General features: G+C 33.9%; 2 protein-coding genes across 7 annotated transcripts; one reads left to right on the top strand and one right to left on the bottom strand.

Annotated features, from left to right (window-relative positions):
- Positions 1–466: 466 nt before the first annotated feature.
- Positions 467–17,618, bottom strand: LOC128219684 (uncharacterized). 3 transcript variants are annotated; one of them, XM_052927591.1, is made up of 4 exons: positions 17,523–17,618; positions 6,640–7,352; positions 5,450–5,611; positions 467–4,370 (listed from the first exon to the last, which is right to left on the bottom strand). In XM_052927591.1, the coding sequence occupies exons 2-4, from the start codon at positions 7,263–7,265 to the stop codon at positions 4,211–4,213; spliced, it is 948 nt and encodes a 315-aa protein (XP_052783551.1). In that variant the 5' UTR covers positions 7,266–7,352; positions 17,523–17,618; the 3' UTR covers positions 467–4,210. The 3 variants fall into 3 exon arrangements, with proteins under 3 accessions (XP_052783551.1, XP_052783550.1, XP_052783552.1); XM_052927590.1 differs by lacking the exon at positions 17,523–17,618 and adding an exon at positions 12,671–12,825; XM_052927592.1 differs by lacking the exon at positions 17,523–17,618 and adding an exon at positions 10,899–11,230.
- LOC128219682 (apidaecins type 73-like) lies at positions 17,588–22,609 on the top strand. 4 transcript variants are annotated; one of them, XM_052927588.1, is made up of 3 exons: positions 17,603–17,627; positions 18,523–18,639; positions 19,967–22,609. In XM_052927588.1, the coding sequence occupies exon 3, from the start codon at positions 19,998–20,000 to the stop codon at positions 20,958–20,960; it is 963 nt and encodes a 320-aa protein (XP_052783548.1). In that variant the 5' UTR covers positions 17,603–17,627; positions 18,523–18,639; positions 19,967–19,997; the 3' UTR covers positions 20,961–22,609. The 4 variants fall into 4 exon arrangements, with proteins under 4 accessions (XP_052783547.1, XP_052783548.1, XP_052783549.1 ...); XM_052927589.1 differs by lacking the exon at positions 17,603–17,627 and adding an exon at positions 17,797–17,854; XM_052927587.1 differs by lacking the exon at positions 18,523–18,639 and having other exon boundaries at positions 17,588–17,627.
- Positions 22,610–22,657: the final 48 nt, after the last annotated feature.

Below are 22,657 nucleotides of genomic sequence, written 5' to 3'. Positions count from 1 at the left end.
CAGACATAGTGGTAAGAGCTACCCAGGTTCTTCAACGTGCAACAGCGGGACCCCCGTTTAACGCCCCTCCCGAAAGACGAGTATCATTTGTGTTGTGTTGCGGCAGTGAATCGAACCTGCCATCCCAGAATTGACCGTCAAGTGTGTTACCACTAGACCTAGAGTCCATCACATCCGGGACGAGCTGTATAGGCAAAGTCCTATTTTTATAAAGTATACAACTCAATTAAAATAACGCAGTCCGGTAAACATCATAGTTAACTTATAACAAAAGAGCCCAGAAAATCCCACCCACAGTTCAACACTGAATTTCTAAGCACTGACCCAAATTCGAATGTCGCCATGGGGACGTAGGTGGCGCTCTAGGCTAACTTGCCGTTGCATTAGATATCGGTTGTAGATTACTCCATAGAGGCCCACTTCTGGCGAGTGGTTACGTGGAGAAGAAGTAAAACACAACAATGTCTCGTCTATACTTGACAATTTATTTGCAAAATAATCAGGCCATACTGTGTTTTGATTAAATAAAACTAGCTGCAAAATATACCTAAATATTTACAAAACGGTGAGAATATAAGATCACAAAAATAATTCAGTAACCAAAATACAAGAGGCCAGAGATAACAGCACAACGCTTCAGTAAAACAAATTCAAATGATTAAAAACAGCATGAGTGGTAAAATATATGCGCTTGTAACATACAAATAAGTGTAGATCTGTTTTGATGTAAATTATGAAATTTAATGACAAATCTTATTTGTTCATAAATAGGCCAAATTAAGGACGAACACTTCTCCACTACCATGGATTTATAATCTAAAGGCAACAGACTAATCTACAATTAGTATTTCTAATTGTATCACATATTATGTTTTCTATAGCACCTAAAAATATGATATCAATACCATGGTTATAACATTTCTGAGAAGACTTTACAACCAAATTGTATTCTTATTATCCAGTGTTTAATTTCTAGAATATAAAGAAAAACAAAAGCCAGAGAATTGTATCATCAGGCAGGAATTTTCAATTATAAATTTCATTCTAACTTGTATTAAATATAATCATAACAAATCCTATTTAAATGGTTTGAATCTACTAAACATCACAAATTGAATAATATTTTTCTATAGTTCCATGAAAATTCCTTTTCTTCTTTCAAACAACATTCCCATACATGGCAGTATACTGATTTAAATAATGATTAAGTGAGATACAAAGAAAAAAGATCAACAATTTTGAGAATTAAACAAAACTAAATGTAAAACTGAAGTTGGTGAGCAAGCATTATGATATGGGCTAATCAAGATCCTAAAAATATATACACTGTAAACAGTTCACAAAACACGTTTAAAACAACACAATATAGCAAAAGGAATGAACACATTTTATAAATCATCCCTGGTTAATATAACTGTACATGTACATGTATCTGGTGGGTTTGAAAACAGAAATTATCAAAATATGGCATTTGTTCAAAAAACAATTTGTTCAAATGATTTTTAATGAAAACTATTATCAGTGTAAAACTGATTCATCCCTTCCAAAACGTTTTCTTTAACCTATCATGAAACGATGGTATATCAGTTCAATTACTATCAAAACTTTATTATGCTCATGCTAAATTGAGACTTTCTTCATGTTTCAGGTAAGGTATCTGTTGTACAACATGTTCAATACGGCCTGCCAATTCTTTAATGCTAAATGTTGATGCCTGACTCCGCTTTCTCTACGTCTGGAGTCGAAGTTTGAGATTCAAAACCCAAAACTGCAAATCTTCATTTCATTGCATAATTGTTACTCAATAATATTAAAAACCATTTTATGGTAAAACTCTCAGATATGATACACATAATTATATGTTTTTGACAAAATAACTATATTGAAAAGATTATTTTTACATTTACGATCGCTTCTCACCATTTTAATACGGAGTCACCAGAAATCCAGAAAACACGTAATTGTTCACTTGTACATCAGACACTTTAAGGGACATCATAGCGAACATTCTACGGTAAGCAGTAATAACAATGACAAAAAACAAAACAACAACACAAATGTAACAAAAGCTTCTTGTAAAAACAATATCTACAACCATTGGCACAAGAGCAAGTGAAAATATCATGACAATGAAAGGCAGTCAGTTAAAACTTCATGGTTTCAAGGAAGGGCATAGCTCGACCAGGCAGCTTTTCTATGTGGGTTTGGGGACATGGCCCCTTGATATTTATTTACAGGTAGATGGTCGGAAAGTTTATTTTGATGTGTATTTCAAAGGGGAAAATACATGAACATGAACACTGACTTTTTGACATTTTACTTTAGAACCTTAGAGGTTACACCTGTCATTGCGATTTTTGTTGGGAAGAAAGTGTAGGTCGCAGCCTACATGGCCTATAAGGAGTGAGACCCCTGCTTGTGTTCCTGTTTATTATTTAAACCATTTCAGATCCATTGTGAATATCAAGCATCAAGTATTCATGTACCAGCTGAAATGAACTGTTCAATATATTTTAACCTGGCTAAAGTTGCTCAGCATACATGTGGCCTACATGTACATGTACCTAGTGTAACATAGTTGTGTAGTGTAGATATGTTTAATGCTGATCAATGTGATGTTATTATTATAACTGAACTATCTTTTATTATAATACAAAAACACATCAATAAGTAGTTTTGTCTTGGTAAAATCTTATACATCCTTGAAGAGGATTTTAAACATAATGGTACAACTGATCATAGGGTTAATGTTAAAAGGCCAAACTGTACTAGTTAACATTTACATACAGGTTTCAGTTCCCTTCAACACTTACCAAATGAAACTTTCTCTGGAAGAACAGCAGAAGAAAGACTTCAAACAAATTTATAAATAGCATTATTGTCATCTCACCTGCCACACTGCATCAATTTCCAAATCTATCATTCTTGGAAATCTCGTTTTATGTTTTGAAACAAACTGACAGATTTATAATTTAAAACAAACCGTTTGACAGAGGACTTCAGACAATACATTAATTTGAATTTGATGTGAAAGTTTAAATTAATGACAATAACCCATGGTCATTACCTTAATTAACATTAGCATGACTTTTACTATATGTAAGCAGCATCACTAGTCTATTTACCTACGTTTGCTATGTTGGTCATTATTTATAACAGTAATATAATGCAGGGTTTGTAAATAATAAGATATACAGCAGCTGAACCCATTCTGGAATACATTTCCAAAGGTACATGTGCATAGTCTATAGGATTTTAGCTCAAGATAATGGAAGGGTGTTGCATCCTGTCCTTTTTGGTAACACCTTTCTGCCCTCATTGTGATCAACATGGGCACCCTTGAACCTTCATTGAATTAAATACTTTAGGTTATCAAATATTTCCTTTGTTTTGGGTAAAACAATAATATGATTATAAATACAATGTACATGTAAACTATAAATATTGGCATTTAAAGCTTACATGTAATATTATTTCATTTTCAAGGTTTCTTAACATTTTCTGTAAAATTAAAATTGTTTGCTCTCTTCACAGCCCAATACAAGGTACCCGGTACTCTTTTCTCCCTTAGCACCCTAACTCTCTTTTGCAGCACCAAGTCCCTTTTTTAAAACCTGGCTAAAACTCTACAGCCTATGATAAAATATGTTACTATTACCTACATGTTTCTAGGCTGGTGTTTGTACAATTCTACTTACAGTATCCAATATACTTTAACTTACGATATGATCATTTTAATACTACATGTAAATAGTTTTTATATAAATAAAACTTGCACAACACTCTTAAAACTGTTGGTCCAAATATTTGGAAAGTAAAACCATTATTACAATATCACCTTTTTTCTTAAACTATTCACATGCATTTGCCTCCTGATAATTCATGCGAATTTTTCAGTAGCATTAAACCACACTCTTTTAACACTAAAATTATAAAGTAAGAACACCATCTTAGTGTTTATGATACTTATCTGGTTTTAAAGCCGACCTTATTAGTTATTCAAAAACTTACATTTGTAATTTGACAAAAAAGGATTTAAAAACATTAATAAATTCATAACTTTCAATAAAAAATGAAGCTAAAATTTTTGCTCAGCAAAGATTAAAGAAAATCTCAATTTTTTTCTCCTTCAAAAATCAATAATAACAATCAAGCTAAACAATGGCCAACAAGCTCAGGCTACATTGTATATGAATGGGTAAGCAGCTGTCTACCAGTCTTCTGACTTCATCATCATGCGGTTATTGCGACGTGCGGGTGTGTTCGCGGAGGACTGTCCGTGCATAATGGCTGACATCTCTGATGCTTGGTTCTTCTGGTAGTTTGTCATTGCCTCGGGTCGTGTACGGTATGGACTGCTTTGGGGGCGACTGTAAGAAGCAAACAGTTCTGTATGACACATGGTAGTGGCTTTGAATAGATTTCCAATCACGAAAGGCTACCTGTTATTTCACTGAAGCAAAGATATTTATTGAATTCATGTCACACTAAAATGAAGTTAAGCACTAATTTTTACCGAAAATGCAAAATTTTAAAATCTTTTTACCCCCAAAAATGAAAAAACAACAACACTTTTTTGAGTTGCCAGGTTGCCTAGCGCAACAAAAAACAGGTTATTTTATATTTATAACAACAGGTTAATAAAATGAATATTTTGTAGGGTGTTTCCTTTAACTATCACTTAGAGCGAGGAATACTGTGGTAATCATTATACATATCAAGCATAGAGGAATTAAACCTGCTCCTGTTTTTAAACAAAATGGATTTCTTTATATTTTCAACTGCCTGCTTCATTTGATCTGAATAGTCTAAAACTGAAGAACAGAAATTAAATTGGTGTGGCCTATTCATCAATCATAAGCACCCCAAGCAGACGCTAAGGCCCGTCTGTTTTGAACAGTCGTCCAAGCATCTGACCCTAGTACAACTAATCCAATCCATGAATACCGTAAATGGCTGATTATAAGACACACTTTTTCCCACAGATTTCGATTAAAAAAATATGCCTGCGTCTTACAAACAGGAATAAGCTTTTGACATTTTTTTGAAGTTGATTTCAGCCTTTTTGCTATTAAGAGAAATAAAGGGGGAAAACTTGTCTGTTTACATTTATTTAAAATCAACACCCCACATCATTTCAATTTAGTAAAAACGGCAGCTGAAGATCAGGTGAGTTGAAAAACATTAATGACGGTACATGATTCTGCTACAACTTACATGATTTAAACCTTGTACATAATCTTTAAAATAAAATAACAATTGAACCCATTTCAAAAGTCCTATTGATAACTATGATATGAAATAAATTTATGCATTAACCTTTTTCTGACAAGATAAGCAAATTCTAACCTAACGGTATTTTTGTTATCACATTTTGTACTTCATAGCGTCAGCTGAATTTATAAGAAAAACCAATAATAAATTAGTTTTGAAGCAGGTCCATTCTTACGGTGTGGTGGACTCTTGCATCTGCAGCGGCTGTTTTGGCGTACGGACAGTTGGTGGCGCTACCTCCCCTCTCATCAGATTTCCGACAATTTCCGACTGCTGTTTGTCCGCGATTCCCTCAGCCTCAGGCCGTGTTCGCACTGCTGGGGGAGTTTCGTCCCATCTAGAAAACCATTTATAATTAATTAAAGGGGCTGTACTCCGTATGATGAAATAGCGAGAGAAAAAAGAAAATTGTTGAAAACCGACATGAACTTGGTATCAACATGTACAATGCATTGAAACTTACTACATGTAACAAAGTACCACATAGTTTACAATTAATTTATTTTCACAGTTTTTTTTTTGTATTTCTCCTTTTCAAAAGATTACTAGGTATGTCTACCTAGTAGAATTCATTCCTTATGCGTGATTGGCTAGTCGATGTTATCACGTGATATTACCAAGTTACGTATATAGCTTAAATATTCCAACTGATCAGGGTAAGCTTTCATAGCACAGTGGATACAACACTGGACTGCAATTTTGGCGACACCGGTCGAACCCGGTCTCCAATTCGATTTTTTATACATTTTGGTATTTTTTTGACAATTATGATATCAAAGAGTAAAACATTTTATTAAATAATTGTCCTGAGATTTGTAACAGAAAAAAAATAATTTTGGTGCCTATCTGGTGAACAATTCCTTTAAAGAGTTAAAATAATTTAATATTTATTATTAAGAGCTATTCAGTATTATTAATATTAACATAAAAACATGATTATTCAATATAATCTGAAACATGATAATTTATGTATCAAGATGTGACAAAACAAAATGGAAATTTCTGTGAAATATTTTATGATGATAGTACTTTTACTTTTTGTACATGTATATATAAGACAAGATGCTTATCGTGTCTGCTTTTTCTCTTTTGGTCAAAAGGCATATGGTAGCAAACATTTTATCCAGCATTATGGAGCTTATAAATTAATTGCTACATGTGTTCCTTACTATTGTATAAGCAAACATATTTACATGTCTCATGGTAATCTTAACAGTTATTAACAGTTTGTAATGCGGTGTTGTTACACAAAGGCTACGACAATACCTGAACATAAACTTAATTTTTTTTTTCAAGTTTAAGTAATTTTTTTTTTTATTATAATTTTCATTAATGAACAAATATTAGATATATACAAATACTCACCCTGCTCCCTGTGACTCCTGGTGCAGTACGCCAGTCTTCCCTTCCTGCTGGGTTCTCTGCCCTTCCATACGCAGCAATGGACCCATTCCTGCCCCATTGTGCCTTTCTGCCACAACATCTCCACCAAGGCCCAACTTCTGGGGCGGGGGATGGTCAGGTGTTAAATTACCGTAATTATCCATTAATTTATTAACCGTCCCATGATTCCTTTCTGCATACTCCTCCGCTTCGTACCCATGAACTTTTGGACCGTGTCTAGCTTCCACGGACATATTACCATAATTGTCAATTAAGTTTTTCATGGCTCCACCTTGACTCTGTTGAGCAATATCGGATGCTTCCCCTGTTACTGCCCGAGGGTGTATGGTTCTCTGTGGAACAGGATCTGCATAACCACCCATGATATCTGACATGCAGCCCTTATTTGTGTTGGCATTTCTACGACCTTCATCTGTAACGGCCCTTCCTACAGGCCGCGGTGAATTATATCCATCGTCTCCACTGTAGTCAAACCAGCGCTCCATATTACCACGATTTCTCTCCGCATAGCTCTCGGCCTCAGGCTTGACTCTAGGGTGTGGCTTTGGTGAGGGGTCGGGAAAATATTCTCCATTTACTGTCGTCATGGTGACTGGTTATTTTAAGATGGTCACAAGAGGATTTTGATTGCTAGGTGGATTTAATTATCTTAATATTCTTCACATTGGTCTTTCCTGTAAACAGAATAAAGACATTGTTAGACAGTTATTTCTAGGAGAAATTTCTAGGAGAATTGTAAAGACCAATGACTTTGTTGGTCAGAATTGACATGACGCTTAAATGCCCTTTATCATTACCTACTTTGTTTAACAAAAGAATATATTGACTCCAAGTCCACATACATTTACTTAACCATGTAACTACATTAAGTCCAACATAACAAACCATGTAACTTAACATGTAGTCCAGCATAACCCTGTAACTACATGTACACGAGTGCGAAACAGTGGCTCCAGCTCTTTTAGGAGCTGTGTATAAAAAAGAGCCAATGACACTTCCGAGCTAGAGCAAAAGAACGGATATCATCATAAAACGCAAGTATGAGTCGTTATTTTATCTAATATCACATTTATGAGGGCTTATTTGAGAAATCGGGGAATGCAGTGCTAAATAAATATGTTTAAGCTTCACACGTATTTCGGTTATTCTGTAAACATATTGTTTATGGAGTTATAAAACCGATTCTCCCATCAAACACATGCATGTTTACAAACGAAAGTAGAACATTTTCACCAATTTTCAGCTGAATTTTACTCAAGAAGCTTACATTTAAGATAAAACCAGTATTATCCAGTGTTTTTATTTTGTCGGGAATAAAACTGACCGCCTGTTTACCGGAATAAGCATGTTTATATACTCTTTTTCTGGGTTGAGCTGGAGCCAAAAGTCAGGGAGCTGGAGCCAAAGCGTGGAGGCTGAGCCAATACACTGTATAATAATGCACGTTTTGATGAGAAATATCGGCAAATTCCGAACGCTCAATTCTTTATTAATAAAGATTACTAAAAAAAAAAAAAATGTTATATGTATTACTCCTCGATATGTTCCAAGTCAGAAAGTCAGATGTGCAGCAAAAACTGGGATCTATTTTGTTCTGTTAGATCTATGTTTATTCATTTATTTTTATATATATAAGTGGGCGAGGATACTTATAAGGTGTTTATTTTTTTAAGTTATCGTAATAATAAAGCAAACCTGTTTGGTGTAATATTATGATAAATTGATTAAGTTTGACAATATCTGCATCTTAAAAGAGTTAAGGGATTTCAAAAGGTGTTTGTATCAAAGTCGGATGGTAAATAAAAAATGCGATGAACTTCCATGTACAACTTTTAAACCATAATGTAAACAAATACATTAATTTTTCAATGACAAAAAAATGTACACTTAGTCCATTTGTTTATTGGCTTAATATCGGGTGCTAACTTATGCTGTATTACAACCTTGCTGGTCGAGGAAACGATGAATTATTGTAAGAATGCACACTTGTTTTCACTTAAACTAAGCCAAGCTTGCGTTTAATGTCGGTAAATTATGTACCTCATTTAAGGAATTAATTGCAGGGTCGATGTCATTATCGGGGAATGAACGCAATTGGGCTGGTCAAAGTGTGTGGAGTCGAAAGGACTCCACGCATAGTTTGACCAGCCCAATTGCGTTCATACCCCGATAATGACATCGACCCCGCAATTCATTCCTTATATTTACACCAATAGTTCATTATTTCATTTAAGAATTGTTAAAAAAATACTTCATTTCATTTAAGAAAACCTTTCACTAATCTTTCTTACCCATTTTGTAAATATAGCGACCGGACTGTAACGGGAAACATTTTTTTCAAATGACGTCGCAATAACGCGGGAAAAGATCAACCACTTGAAATCACTTTTAAATGTAAACAAGAGCACCGCGGAGTGGGTGCCAACGCTCGTCTGATGAAATTCCAAGTCGAAAAGGGGGGATAACTCAATATTAATTAAAGGCAAAATTATATGACCTGCTATAAACATGCATAGTGTTAATAGGAACACGTGTAGCAAGTTTAATGTGAAAATGTTGAACGGTTTTTGAGTTATGAGGTAAGGTTAAAGTTTTTGGACGACGACGACGACGCAGACGCAGACGCAGACGACGCCGACGACGCCAAGGCTATCACAATAACTCGACTTTTTTTCTTCGAAAAACAGACGAGCTAAAAATGAAACAATTATGGCAACAATACATATAATAGATTAACACTTTCTTAAATGTTGCAATAAGATAAATAGTTTTCATGTATATTGTTATGCGATGAATTGCGATCCGCACATATCCGAAGATGTTGCGTTCATCAATTGATAAACGCAATTGCCGAAAGGCAGTTCATTTAAGGAATGAATGTTTAGGTGTAAATATTATATATATATATATATATTATATGTATATAGCAAATATTAATCAAACGTACAGAAAAATAAGAAAATAACACTAACACGTATTCAATCCGATTGGTGTATTAGCGGTCATTTAAATTCTAAGTTGATGTAATTTAGCACATAGTTTACCAGTTTTTCGTCTATCTAATCTTTGTTAAATGACACTCTTTCTTTGATCCACTACAATTAATTTATTTTGGAATCTGATTGTCCAGAGTAAAAAACTGGTCAAGAAACAGTAACCATATAATTATATAGATGTTGTGAAAGGATTGTTTAGCTTCATCGACATTTCTGAGATTGTAACACCCATTATCAGATGAATTGCATAAAATATTCATAAATAATTATATATTTTAAAAAATACAACAATATCTTAATACTAGTTATAAATACAGAACTTCAACTATTCCAAATATGCCGAGTTGAGTGCATTATTATACAGCGTTTTGGCTCAACCTCCACGCTTTGGCTCCAGCTCCCTGGCTTTTGGCTCCAGCTCAACCCAGAAAAAGAGTATAAACATGCTTATTCCGGTAAACAGGCGGTCAGTTTTATTCCTGACAAAATAAAAGCACTCGATAATACTGGTTTTATCTTAAATGTAAGCGTTTTGAGAGAAATTCAGCTAAAAATTGGTGAAAATGTTTTACTTTCGTTTGTAAACATGCATGTGTTTGATGGGAGAATCAGTTTTATAACTCCATAAACAATATGTTTACAGAATAACCGAAATACGTGTGAAGCTTAAACATATTTATATGGCACTGCATTCCCCGATTTTTCAAATAAGCCCTCATAAGTGTGATATTAGATAAAATTACTAGTCATACTTACGTTTTACGATGATATCCGTTCTTTTGCTCTAGCTCGGAAGTGTCATTGGCTCTTTTTTATACACAGCTCCTAAAAGAGCTGGAGCCACTGTTTCGCACCCGTGATGTAGTCCAACATAATAAACCATGTAACTACATGTAGTCCAGCATAACCATGACTGTAACTACATGTAGTCCAGGATAACCATGACTGTAACTACATGTAGTCCAGCATAACCAGTAAATCTCTTCTGTCAATTGTAAAAGACTTTCAACTAAACTTACTACGCACATACCCAATATTTTCATAAACTGATGAACCAGGGATGAGCCCATATACTTCAAAATTCAATATCAATATTGTTCAAGTTCACTTTGGAATAAAGAAATCAATTTGAGTCTTGGTTGGTGCATTTCTAAATATAATAACATATACGGTTAAGGCAGTTTTAATACTAAAATAACAAATAACTTAAGTGGTAACTTTTACCTGTTGAGCATTTGACAAGTGAAAAAAGTCAATGTAAAATATCCATTTCAAAACAAGCACAATACATGTCACCTTTAAGGCTTATTCACTTTTAACATTAAAATATTAGCTACAAAACTTTACAAAAATTGTCAGTGATTCATTTTCAAATCTGCCTGACTGCGTTCCCCGGACTCGCGTATTTCAGAACCATGGGCTCTGAGCAAAAACAGACAGTCCCAAGCAGTTTGTGCATACATTACTAAAAGAGGAATGAGTCCTACTTCTGCACATGTATAATGAGCTCCCTATTAGAATTGGGAAGCAGAACAAAATGATTCACTGATTTAAATCCTTATCAAATGAGACATCCTAACTTCCTTCTTTAACAGCTAACAGTGAACTGTTTAAATTTCCCAAGGCACTGACGATGCTAAAGAAATAGCTTTCAATTTCTGTCAGTGACATTTGAAGATCCAGAACATTTTGTCAGACACTTTACTGGGAATGTTCCATTATTATGCAGTGAAATATGCATGAATAACCACTTAAGAATGCAAAAAAATGTCTTTTTGTTTGTTTTAATTCACTTAAGCATAACAAACGAGATGCTTGACATCATGCAACAATGATGACTTATTATGTTTAATCATTTACACAATTTTGCACAGAGACAAATTCATCTAAATGTAATTATTCTTTACAGCAGTGACTGTAAGGCATTGTAAAATAAATTAAATCAATCAAGAAAATCGCTATAGCATGGAGGATGCATATATTTTGAATAAAATTTATACTTTGTGAACTAACACATTATTTTAACAAACATACCATATAGAATGGCCGCATATATATCCTGTTTTGTACATATTATGCTTAAACTGAATCGCATATAGGTGGCTGAGATGTAAATAAGTAAATAAATATACCTTGAATATCAACCAAAATAAAAATTATTTAACACAATGTCTTTCAAATGACAAAATTGTTATTCAAGTCTATAGTTTGTTATATTTCAATACCTGCAGCTTACAATTACAGCAGAATCTACAGTATTATACCCAAATATCAAACATTATGGCGATTATAAAGCCAGAAAAATTAAACGGCATGAAATCATACTTGACTTTCTTTAAGTATTATAATCACAACAAATATTTCGTTAATCCTGAATTTGCCTTAATGAAGGCTATAGTTTCTATAAATTCTGCAGTCACATGTAAGTTAAAACATTTAATCTTTCAAGAAAATCTTATCAAATAAGAAATGTTTTTTATGTTTTACAAATCTGAATACTAAGCCACAACAGAACTATTTCACACGGTTTTAAACGTTTTTATATAATTTATCACTTCTCTTTACAGCAATCAGATTGTGCAGGTTTAAATTTTCACATAGGTAAAAATTACTATAAAATTCAAATTAAACATCAATTGACAAATAACACAAGACATTATAGATTGAGAAATGTGGCACATACCATTTCCCACATACAGCCACAAGTTGTTTACTTTTAGGCAACAAATAAATTTTGCATATTTATTCCATTTTTGTTTTCTCTATTATAATACTTTGTAAAGATTCAAACTTAATTAATCTATCCTAAATAGAAATAAAATATATTATTGCTACTTACTGCCTTAACAAAATCCATAGAAATGAAACTATTTGTATTTATTAAAAAAACTGAATTTCGATTAATATATTTCAATAATCATCCTCACAATTCAACATTTGATCAAATGCCGATTTCAGATGACACTTTGACGAGATACAAGCAAAAACATTCATACCTTTCACATTCGGACATGAAGATATGCATCACACCAACTGTAACATGCCCAGAGGACAACAATCTTAAATTGAGGATTGTAAATGAAACTCAATTAATTTCGGTTTGACACTTGAAACAAAAGTCATCCGGTATTGAACAATGTAAATCATTAGCATAGACCACAAGAAAACGCATTCGTATGATAATTAATGTAATCACACTATGTTGTTTTTCCGTTTATTTTTGGTTTGTAGTTGATGCGTATATGCAGGTGTAAAAGGATGTTATTGTTGATCAAAAGACTTTATGTAGCTGATATGTTTTAATTATCATAATATAACTGAAAAAGTAAACAAGTTCTACAAGTTGCAGTGAAGTCATGAAGTCAAATAATTTATTCATTCAATTATGTTGCATACATGTGCAAAATAAAAGAGGATATATTTGTAAAATGTTTTATCTTGATAAAGTAATAACAGATATTATATTTTATGTTAAATTGTCTATAAAAGCGTACCAAAATGTTCACATGTTCATGTATGTAGTGTACTTCACAGATAAAAAGACATCCCTGTTATTGAATTGATAAGCTAATGTAAAAAACGAATGTAAACTCTGTATTTCAAATTTATTTTTTGGTTTTGGTTCAATACAAACAAAATATCTGTAGAGTTCACCATGTACTGTCAACAACTTAAAAACCTGAGCTCCGTAGGTCTACAATCACGGTGTATAAACATGCACCAAATAGAAGTTGGCACACAAAACTTAACATTATACTTGCTATCAATACATCTTGTATTACTTTTCCCCCATTAACAATAGTCCAATAGATAATAACAACAAAACCATATGACATTACATGTCGCCATAATACCGTTATTCAAATTAATCTGGCTTTTTATAAGAAGACCCTATGTTTAAGATAAGAACAAGACCTATTCATGCATACAATACCATGTTGTATAGAAATGATGTGCTTTTTTATTGTTATTTCATGATGCATAACATTAGCGACTGAAAACGAGACAGATTCATATTAATCATATCAACTGATATAATTGTAAGAACAAATTCATACCAAAACTGTAGTTGAATATTGATTAATTCTCCTTTACTGTTATCTTACTTTCAGGACTTATTGGGGAATATTTTGGAGCTATGACCAATAGAGGCCAATACCAAGAACTTCCTACTGGGAATATTTGTATGTAGATGTAGATGGTATTAGGTAATGGGATAAGAGCAAAAACAATACATAAATAAAGTATGGGTTACTGAAATTAATCGAATAATGCTCTTTATAAGCTTAATGGGAAAGAATAATTTCCCTTACTTAGTCCTTTTGAGGCCATGAAAAAACACATATCTAAAAATTGGCTGTATCAAATGCTCATCTGGGCTGTGGGGTCTGCTGATAAGGAAAAATATAATACTTTTAAGGCCGAATATCGGGTACAAAAACAGCTGATAACTAGAGCTATCTCCATCGTAAAGTATACCCAAAGAAGCCACCTGGGCACAGGAATGTCTGGTTGTGGTAATACAAGGAGTAAACTGTGAAAATAAAAGAATGTGCACAGTAGCCTATGCCAAGCAACATCCCTTGGAAGTTTCATGAGAGTATGTGCAATATTTTTGGTGCTACATGAGACAAAAAATATTTTTCTGACCATTTTTTACTTATGAAAGGTTCAGAAAATGTGCAATAAAAGCAGGTGCACAAATTCCAATGATGACCAATGTACCTGTACAGTTTTAACAGCACATTTAGGTGAAGAGTTATAAAAGGGTGCTTATCTCTGCTTTTTGATAGCACCATTCTGCCCTCATGAAGACAACATGTGCATCCTTCTGCTTTCTTAGAATTGAACGCTTTAGATAATCATATAGGTTCTTTTTTTTTTCTTAAATGGCTTATATTTTAATATATCTCATAATCTGGCAATTCAAATCTAAAACTACTTCAATTAACCCATATCTTACATTTTTTTGTCTAATTTGAAATTATGTAGGTTCTTCACAATCCCATACACAGTGCCCCAGATAAGCTGCATCTTTGCATATTTCACTCACAAGAAATTGCCACATATGCAATAAATGTCATCAACGAGCCCTAAGGTGACGCAAAATCTTTTTAATTCTCCCACCTTTCACAATCATTAAGCCAGCTTTGTTTACTTCCAGAATTCATCAGTTTTTGTATCACACAGAAGCTTCTTAACTACAGCGATTAAATTTTTGCTTTGAATCACGTGTTTACTTGCGATCATGATCACATCAGCAATCTTGTCAGTTAGGTGCTTCCGCGATAAGGTATCTGCATGTTCAAAACAAATTATGTACAAAGGTGGACGCAATTAGGTGTTTGCAGGTTCGAAACATGTTCTTAAGTTTATCTAAAACAACATTGTCACTAAAGCAGTACTTACGGCAGATTGGGAACATACATGTACAAAAAAAAAAAAAAATAAGGGTGTAAACATTCATAACAAAACCTACATGTATTGGAAGCAGTCGTTCTCATAGTTGCTTATTACTTACAATAACTATTTAAAATCTGAGTAAAGTACCAAACATAAACTTTAATATTGTAATATGCGAGCCTAACAAGGCCAACGGATCCCTCAGAGAAAAGCATGCTCAACCCTGAAGGGGTCGACTGGTCTTTCTATACACATATTCTTCATTCACACAGAGTACTGGATATGCCAATTTGCATATTACGTGTTCCTTTTCTACAGCAGCATTCCCTTTTTGAAACCTCGTTACTTCCCTTGAGAAGGTGAAATATATTCAACATCATAATGAATATTTTATATACCATCTTTTACTAAGTCAAGGGCCATAATACTTCGTAGCCGGAGTAAAATTAGACAGAATGGACAGATGCACAACAGCAAATGCTAACCAATATACATAATATTATAAGTACGGGGTTAGTAGGTGACCCGATATGGGCAAGCTCGAGCCCGAATATTGTTTCCTGCACCATGTATATCCCATTTCGGGTGACCTACTAACCCTGTATTAAACGTAAATATAACGTCGAAAACCCGTTTACATGTTTAAATGTTTCATTCATTCATCGGAATCTGAAAATAGACCCCATTTTTGAACCAATATGGAAAAATATGGGGTCACCGCGTGACCAGTCCTGGACCAATGCTGTTGCGTCATTTATGTTGAAGGCGTGATATAAACTTAATGGCGTGATATAATGTAATGAAATTTTAATAATGCGCATAACCTGAGGAGCTTTAAATGCAAAATATTATTGGAATGGGACCTTATGCACATAACTCCTTTTTAGTTATCTGGGGGTATAAAAAGGCCTGAATATAGTAAAAACAACTTTTGTAGGTATCAAAGGTCCACACACCAGAAGCTAGATTAATATGTGCAGTGTTTGGTCAAAATTAACAATTAAAATTAATTTGTTTGTACAATCTAGACGCTATTGTATATTGTATTGGTTTATGAAAGATACGGCCCATAACAGACAGGACCTAGACAATACAGCCCAGGTTAAGAGTCCGCACAACCTGCTTGACCTTTCAATCTGACATGTATTTTCCACCAATCTGGGAGTGGACATATGGTTCGCAAATTTGGTCATTTAGTCTTACAAGCTGTCTTAATTTTTAAGCTGAGAAGTCAGTTCATTCTATGCAGGGCCAAATGGTCTCACAATTGGAGCCTTGAGCTTTTCAAATCTGGGACATATCTTAGTCTCAGTGGCCAAGTGATTAAGCATCCGCCTCAGAGTGGGAGGTCATGGGTTTGATCCCTGGCGTCATACCAAAGACGTTTAAAGTTGGTACAAGTAGCACCCTTGCCTGGCGCTCAGCATTTAAAGGGTATTGCTTGGAAAAGAGGTGTATTCAGTACTGGTTTAACCCAGGAAAGTTGTAACCTGTGTATTGGTGCTTTACACCGAGCATGTTAAAGCACCAAGGGGTCTCTTCGATAAAGAGCTAGGGTATCACACCCGGACTTCCTTGTGTCTCACCACTGTCTCTTCAGCGTGCGGTCCCTTCAGCAAAAACAAAGGACCCAGTTCGAAATAAGTGCTTGCACTTTCACAAGCTTCGAGATAGACCTCGTAAAAACAATTGTAACAACTCGGCCATGGCCGAAGTGTTTTGATTGTTGTGAAACTGTGAACTGCAGCCTTACAGGTGCCCTTCATGTATATATCGTTATGTTTTGACAGAATGAAATGAAGAAAACCTCATAATTATTCGTTGTATATTTAGTTTTTGTGTATGGAACTACATTATCTGGTAATATTTCTTATTTTCATGACATATAATAGACACAATATGCTTTAACCCGGAATCCCGGTCTGAATAACTACGGTCCACTTTAAGTACAAAACAATTTGTACGTGAAGGATTTGCCATATCAAAAATCGTACAAAAAATCTTTCAACATACAATTATTTGGACTTAAAAGAACATATCTGTGCAAGGTCTTGTTGTCCCTTATTCGATGAGATACGAGTCTGTCACTTCTGAATCACTGAATGACTCTCTTAGAGAAATAACATTATATACCTGCATGTCCTGTGTTTAAAACACACAGTACTAAATCAGCTATAAATCAGCAATGATGTCTAGGAAAATAAATATTCCTATTTTAAATCATTAGGAAAACTTACAACTTGGAAGGGAAGCTACTCCCGTGAACCAATATTACTCAGGGACCGCAGACATAACATACACTTATATTTCTGATGATTTAAGAAGTTACGTTAGGGAAATTGGTTGAAATTTAGATCACTTATACTAATAATAATTGTTAGTTATATCAGAAAGAAACGTATCTTTGATTCTGCTTAAAATCTTCATAAAAAGAGATTTGCTTACCCAATTAAGAACTTCAAAGTATTTTGCCGCTTTTCCGGAAGAGGTGTTCCGAATTGCTTTCACCTGTCAAAACCCACTTCCTGTTTACATTAGTTACTTGCACAGGTGAGATATTTTCCCATTTATTCTTTATTTGAGATTTTAATAGCTATTTTTTCCATGGTTCGATGTTTAATTAATTATTGTTTTCAGCTATGAAGTTCGTGATTAGTTGCACAGTTAATCGCATTCAAAATATGAATGAACAGACCTGATGTGATCAATGTGTGTAAATAGAATGTAGGACGAAGTGAACCACTTCCTAAGTGAACCAGGACTAAGTGAACCACTTGGTGAGACGAAGTGAACCATCTATATGTTATATAGGGAATATTCTCTTAATGAAATATTATGTTTCAGAGTTTATTTTCCTGAGTATAAATGATTTAATAGATGATATGGATAAATTGTTAATCATATCAAAGTGTTTATTTATTAGAATTATGTATTTTGATATAACAATGTTTTGAAAAAAGGAAAAGAAAAATGAAAAACAAAATACCTTTTTATTTAATCCTTATAATGAATATATTATCAATACATCCTACTTTGTTGAATTTTATTCCATATATGTTCAAAAATTCTCTATGTTTGTTATTTACACCTCAGTCATGTACCAAAAACAAATAAGTGTGGGTGTTTCATGACATTTCGGCTGGATCCATCTGCATTTCGCTAGCATTTTAAAGATAATCTGAGCCTATGATAGTAATAAATATCATACTGAATTTTGAAAACACCTTAGTAATAGCCAATAATGTTGAATGCATCAAGTAATAAATATCATAATGTTTATGCATCTCTTGTATTTATGTTACTATCATAAAATAGCTACTATACTAATTGTCATGAAGCTTAAAAGTCAATTTCTAACAGCTAAATAAACATCTTTAACAGTGTAGCAAATGTGTGAAGTCTTGCATTCAAATGGCGATAATTACTAGTTATTATCACCTTTCAGGCAGTGTGCCATCACACAATAGCCACTATATAATACATATGTGGTTCACTTGGTCCTGAAATGGTACACTAAGGAACTGGTTCACTTGTGAAATGGTTCACTTCGTCCTGCACCCGTGTAAATATACCTTCATTCTTTTTTATTAAGTTAATTCAAACCCTTAGACTATGATAATGCATGGCTGTGTGAGAATTGTATAAAAATACTTGAGAAAAATGGAAGCTGTTTAAAATATTTGATATAACTAGATTAATTTAAACTGATGCATACTGGTAAACGAAGATGTTATATTGCAGAAATACTTGGAACATATTATAGTCCTTTACATGCACATTCATGTATATAAATAATGCACCAATTGAGAATGAGAGCAGTCTAGTGACTGAAGTTCCTGGCTTTCATCCTAAAGCTTGTTGGTTTGTTTAAACTTATATATTGTACAATGATTGTGAAACAAGTTATTACAATATTATACTTATCACTCTTGTTGGCACAATTTTACATGACAGTATGAGTGCACCAACCACTATGCTAACCGAACAACCAAAGCTTGTTGGTTCAATTTTAATCAGGGTTTCTCTTTTTCTATTGCCTCTCAAAACGAACATGAGTTCCACCAGGAAACAAACTCGAGCATGACTTGTTACTCTATCAGCTTTCTTCACAATCAAGCTAAAACAAATTAGTTAGAAATAATTGCAGCATGTATGGCTTTTGTAATCTTTATAAAACATGAACACATAATACGGAAAATTATTCAGGCTGGACAGCTTACCCTTAGGTGTACTCCCAAAAAATTGTTGCCAGTTTACCAATCAATGATATGTAATACATGCAGCGTAAATGCTGACTGGGTGTGTGTCATGCATTTTTTAACTGACTGATTTCATAGAACAATGACATTATACCCAGTACATTGTTTGAACGGAAAATAATATGAGATTTACATGTAACCATAATGTATAATCTATTGTACTGATGTTGTTATGTCTGTACATGTATTATCAATCAAAATTGATAAATTGCAAATAACTTAAGTTCTCACATTCTGGATCAGGTTGTGTCATATCAAAATACTTATAGAAATGATAGATAATGTTAGGCCTTTTTTTCTTAGCTGTACAAAATGTGATGGTTATGTCAATGTCATTCATCCCTGCAAGACAAGCGTCTCAAGCAGCGGCTTAAACCTTAGCTCATGCGTCTCCAAAATTTTCAGGATGATATTTGCTGTTAATATTAAAATATGCTATTTTGAAAAACATCAAATTTGCTGCGTGTATTATAAAAGAAATTCAGGTAAATCATTTCCTTCAATCTAGTGTAAATCCTCTCAAACCTGGAGAACTTGAGTATTACACCAAAGAATATTTCATTTCACACAGCCAAACATGCCATATTTATTTGATTTATATTCAATAAAATCATTTATCCTTTTTTTCAGAAACGGTTGATTATAGATACATCTAGGTAAAATGACAGACTCTAAACCACGCCCCTATCCAGGTTATAATCCAGAAGGGGTGGACAACAGTCCGAGGCAAGTGGCTCGTGTCAAACCGGAAGCTGAGGGTTTTGCAAATAGAGGTCATGGTTCACTGGACTTATTTGCAAGAACTCCAAGATATATTGATGATCCACAGCCAGAACCAAGATGCCCTGGTAATTCTGCGCGACGGAATTACGAAGTTGGGCGTCATGGGACTGTCAATGCCCTATTGTATGGTCAGGCAACTCCACGGGCTGACTACGAACCTGCCCCACGTGTTAAGAGTGAAGCAGAGCCTATTGCTGAGGCTCATAAGGGTAGAGCTACCTCGGCTTTACTAAATTCTTATGGACATTTGCCGACAGATGATCCCAGTGTACCCAGAGTAAAACCGGAAGCAGAAGACACTGCAGAGCAACATAAGGGTGGAAGGATGAACTGTTTATTGCATGACCCGAAAAAGCTCCCTAATTCAGCTCGCCCTGTCCCTAGGGTTAAAACTGAGGCTGCAATGACAGCCGATCAAGGTAAAGGAGGACAAATGAATAAGACCATGCACAGTTATGGTTCTTCATCATCTAGACAAACATATGCACCGAGGGTGAAACCGGAAGCATCAGAAAATGCTGAGAAAGGCAAAGGCTACATGGGGACCCTGTTTGGAAAGTATGGCAAGCTCCCCACAGACGTGCAACCGGTCCCAAAAGTCCGCGGGGAGGGAGGGGAGAACATGAACCTAGACCAAGGCGGTCGAATGTCACGACTTATGTATGAGGGGAGCCGGCTTCCACAGGACCCTAAACCGCCACCAAGGGCAAACACCAAGTCCGCTAAGAATATATTAAAGGCCAGTAGGGGTCAGATGGCTCAGATATTCGCTGAGCAGGGTAAAAGACAAACTGTTGCAAAAGCAGGTGTGCGTTCGTCCTCAGCTTTGGGGGTTTACTAGTTTTTGACTTTATTTATATTTGCAATACTGAATTGTGATCTTTTGTCCGTTTTCTTTTTAATCATAGAAATTATCATACATGTTTTATAATACTGTTTATATTTTATCTGCTATTGATGTTGGTTAGTACTTATCGTTTGTTCATAGATAGTAATCTTATCTTTTTACCCCTGTGGCCTTAATGTTGTTGCATTTTAAAGAGTTTTTAAAACATAGTTTGATATATAACATTTACTACTGTTGTTTGTTGAAGTATTGTTAACGGTAATGAACTTCTAGTCTGGATATATGTATCCAGTTAGAGCATCCGATATACAAAAAGGATTTTTGTTGTATTGTGCCGTTAGGTATCATGTCAAACCTCTATGTCTGGCCCCTATATTTTAAATGATTTTAAGTGTAAAAAGCTTAAGATGCTTATTTCATTAGGAAATCTTGATTTTAATTAATAAAAATTAGTTTATCATGTTTTAGTTTATCATAAAGATAATTTCCTTTTCAAGTAAAAATTATACCAATACAAAAATAGTCACTTTGATCTTGCTTGCTATGAGAGACTTAAGGTGTTCTTTAACAATGGGGCCTGGTGACCCCATATACTTTTGGTATCATTTGAAAGGGTATTTCATACTGATAAGTAGTATGTAAAATACATGAACAAAAACATATTGATAAAGTTCTTGCAGTTTGTGTTTTTCCTTGTTTATTTCAAATGAAATCGAACATGATTCTGCCTATTTTGTATCTTTTAGGGGCCAAAAAACCTTACTTGTGATATCTTTCTCAGTATATACTATATGTTTTACATACATGTATTCATTCTCTTCATGGGATTCCAAGTTCTCTACTCATTAAACCTTTTAAAATGACACCAAAATAATAAAGGGTCAAAAGGCCTCCCAAATTAACATATTTGTACATGGGTTTCCTTCAACTCATCATATATCACTTGCATTGTGCTGATAAGCATGTTGGGCCTTATACTAGTAGCTGTTATTTCTAAATACATGTAGTATATTAGCTGTGATAATCTGGGGCCTTTAAATATGCCTGTTGCTTTCAAAATATTGTAATACTATAACATTTACTGTTGATACTACAATATTTACTCTGTCTCATATCAGACTGTACAATCACTCGTACATAAAGGTATATTTTTGCATTCTTATTAGTTTTTGTTTTGTTAGAATAGTGCAATATGATTCATATATTTGCGGGCATTTTTTTACAGACAAAAATGCTTATTATATAATGTCATCATTACCTTATTAATAAATAGTTCTGTAAGTTAAGAAATACATGTATCAACACAATGTGTATTATCATCTTTTTACATTTCAAATATTTTATATGAATAGCAATATTTTTAAACAGTTTTATTGCATTTACATTTGAGGACATAGACATCATTCTGAGATGATCCAACAATTATGGCATATTGTTTGTGACATATTTTTTTTAGATGTGATAAATCCTGCGAGTTTTTGTTGCTGGTTTTCACACATCTTTTGTTTATAATAATGCTCAGTATTTCAGAACAAATGTACTGTAAAAGAGATTGTTTACCCCCAAAACGATATATTATTTAGATAAAAGAGTTATAATTTATTGTAATGTACGTGCGAGAAATAATAAATGTAATAAAATGATAGGATGGTTCTTTTTTTCTGTTTGCCTTGTATTTAGTTCCGAAACAT

This window comes from Mya arenaria, chromosome 15 (genome assembly GCF_026914265.1).
Source record: "Mya arenaria isolate MELC-2E11 chromosome 15, ASM2691426v1".
Lineage (NCBI taxonomy): Eukaryota > Metazoa > Mollusca > Bivalvia > Myida > Myidae > Mya > Mya arenaria.
Note: the sequence above shows the minus strand (reverse complement) of the source record. Positions and strands in the feature narration are given on the sequence as shown.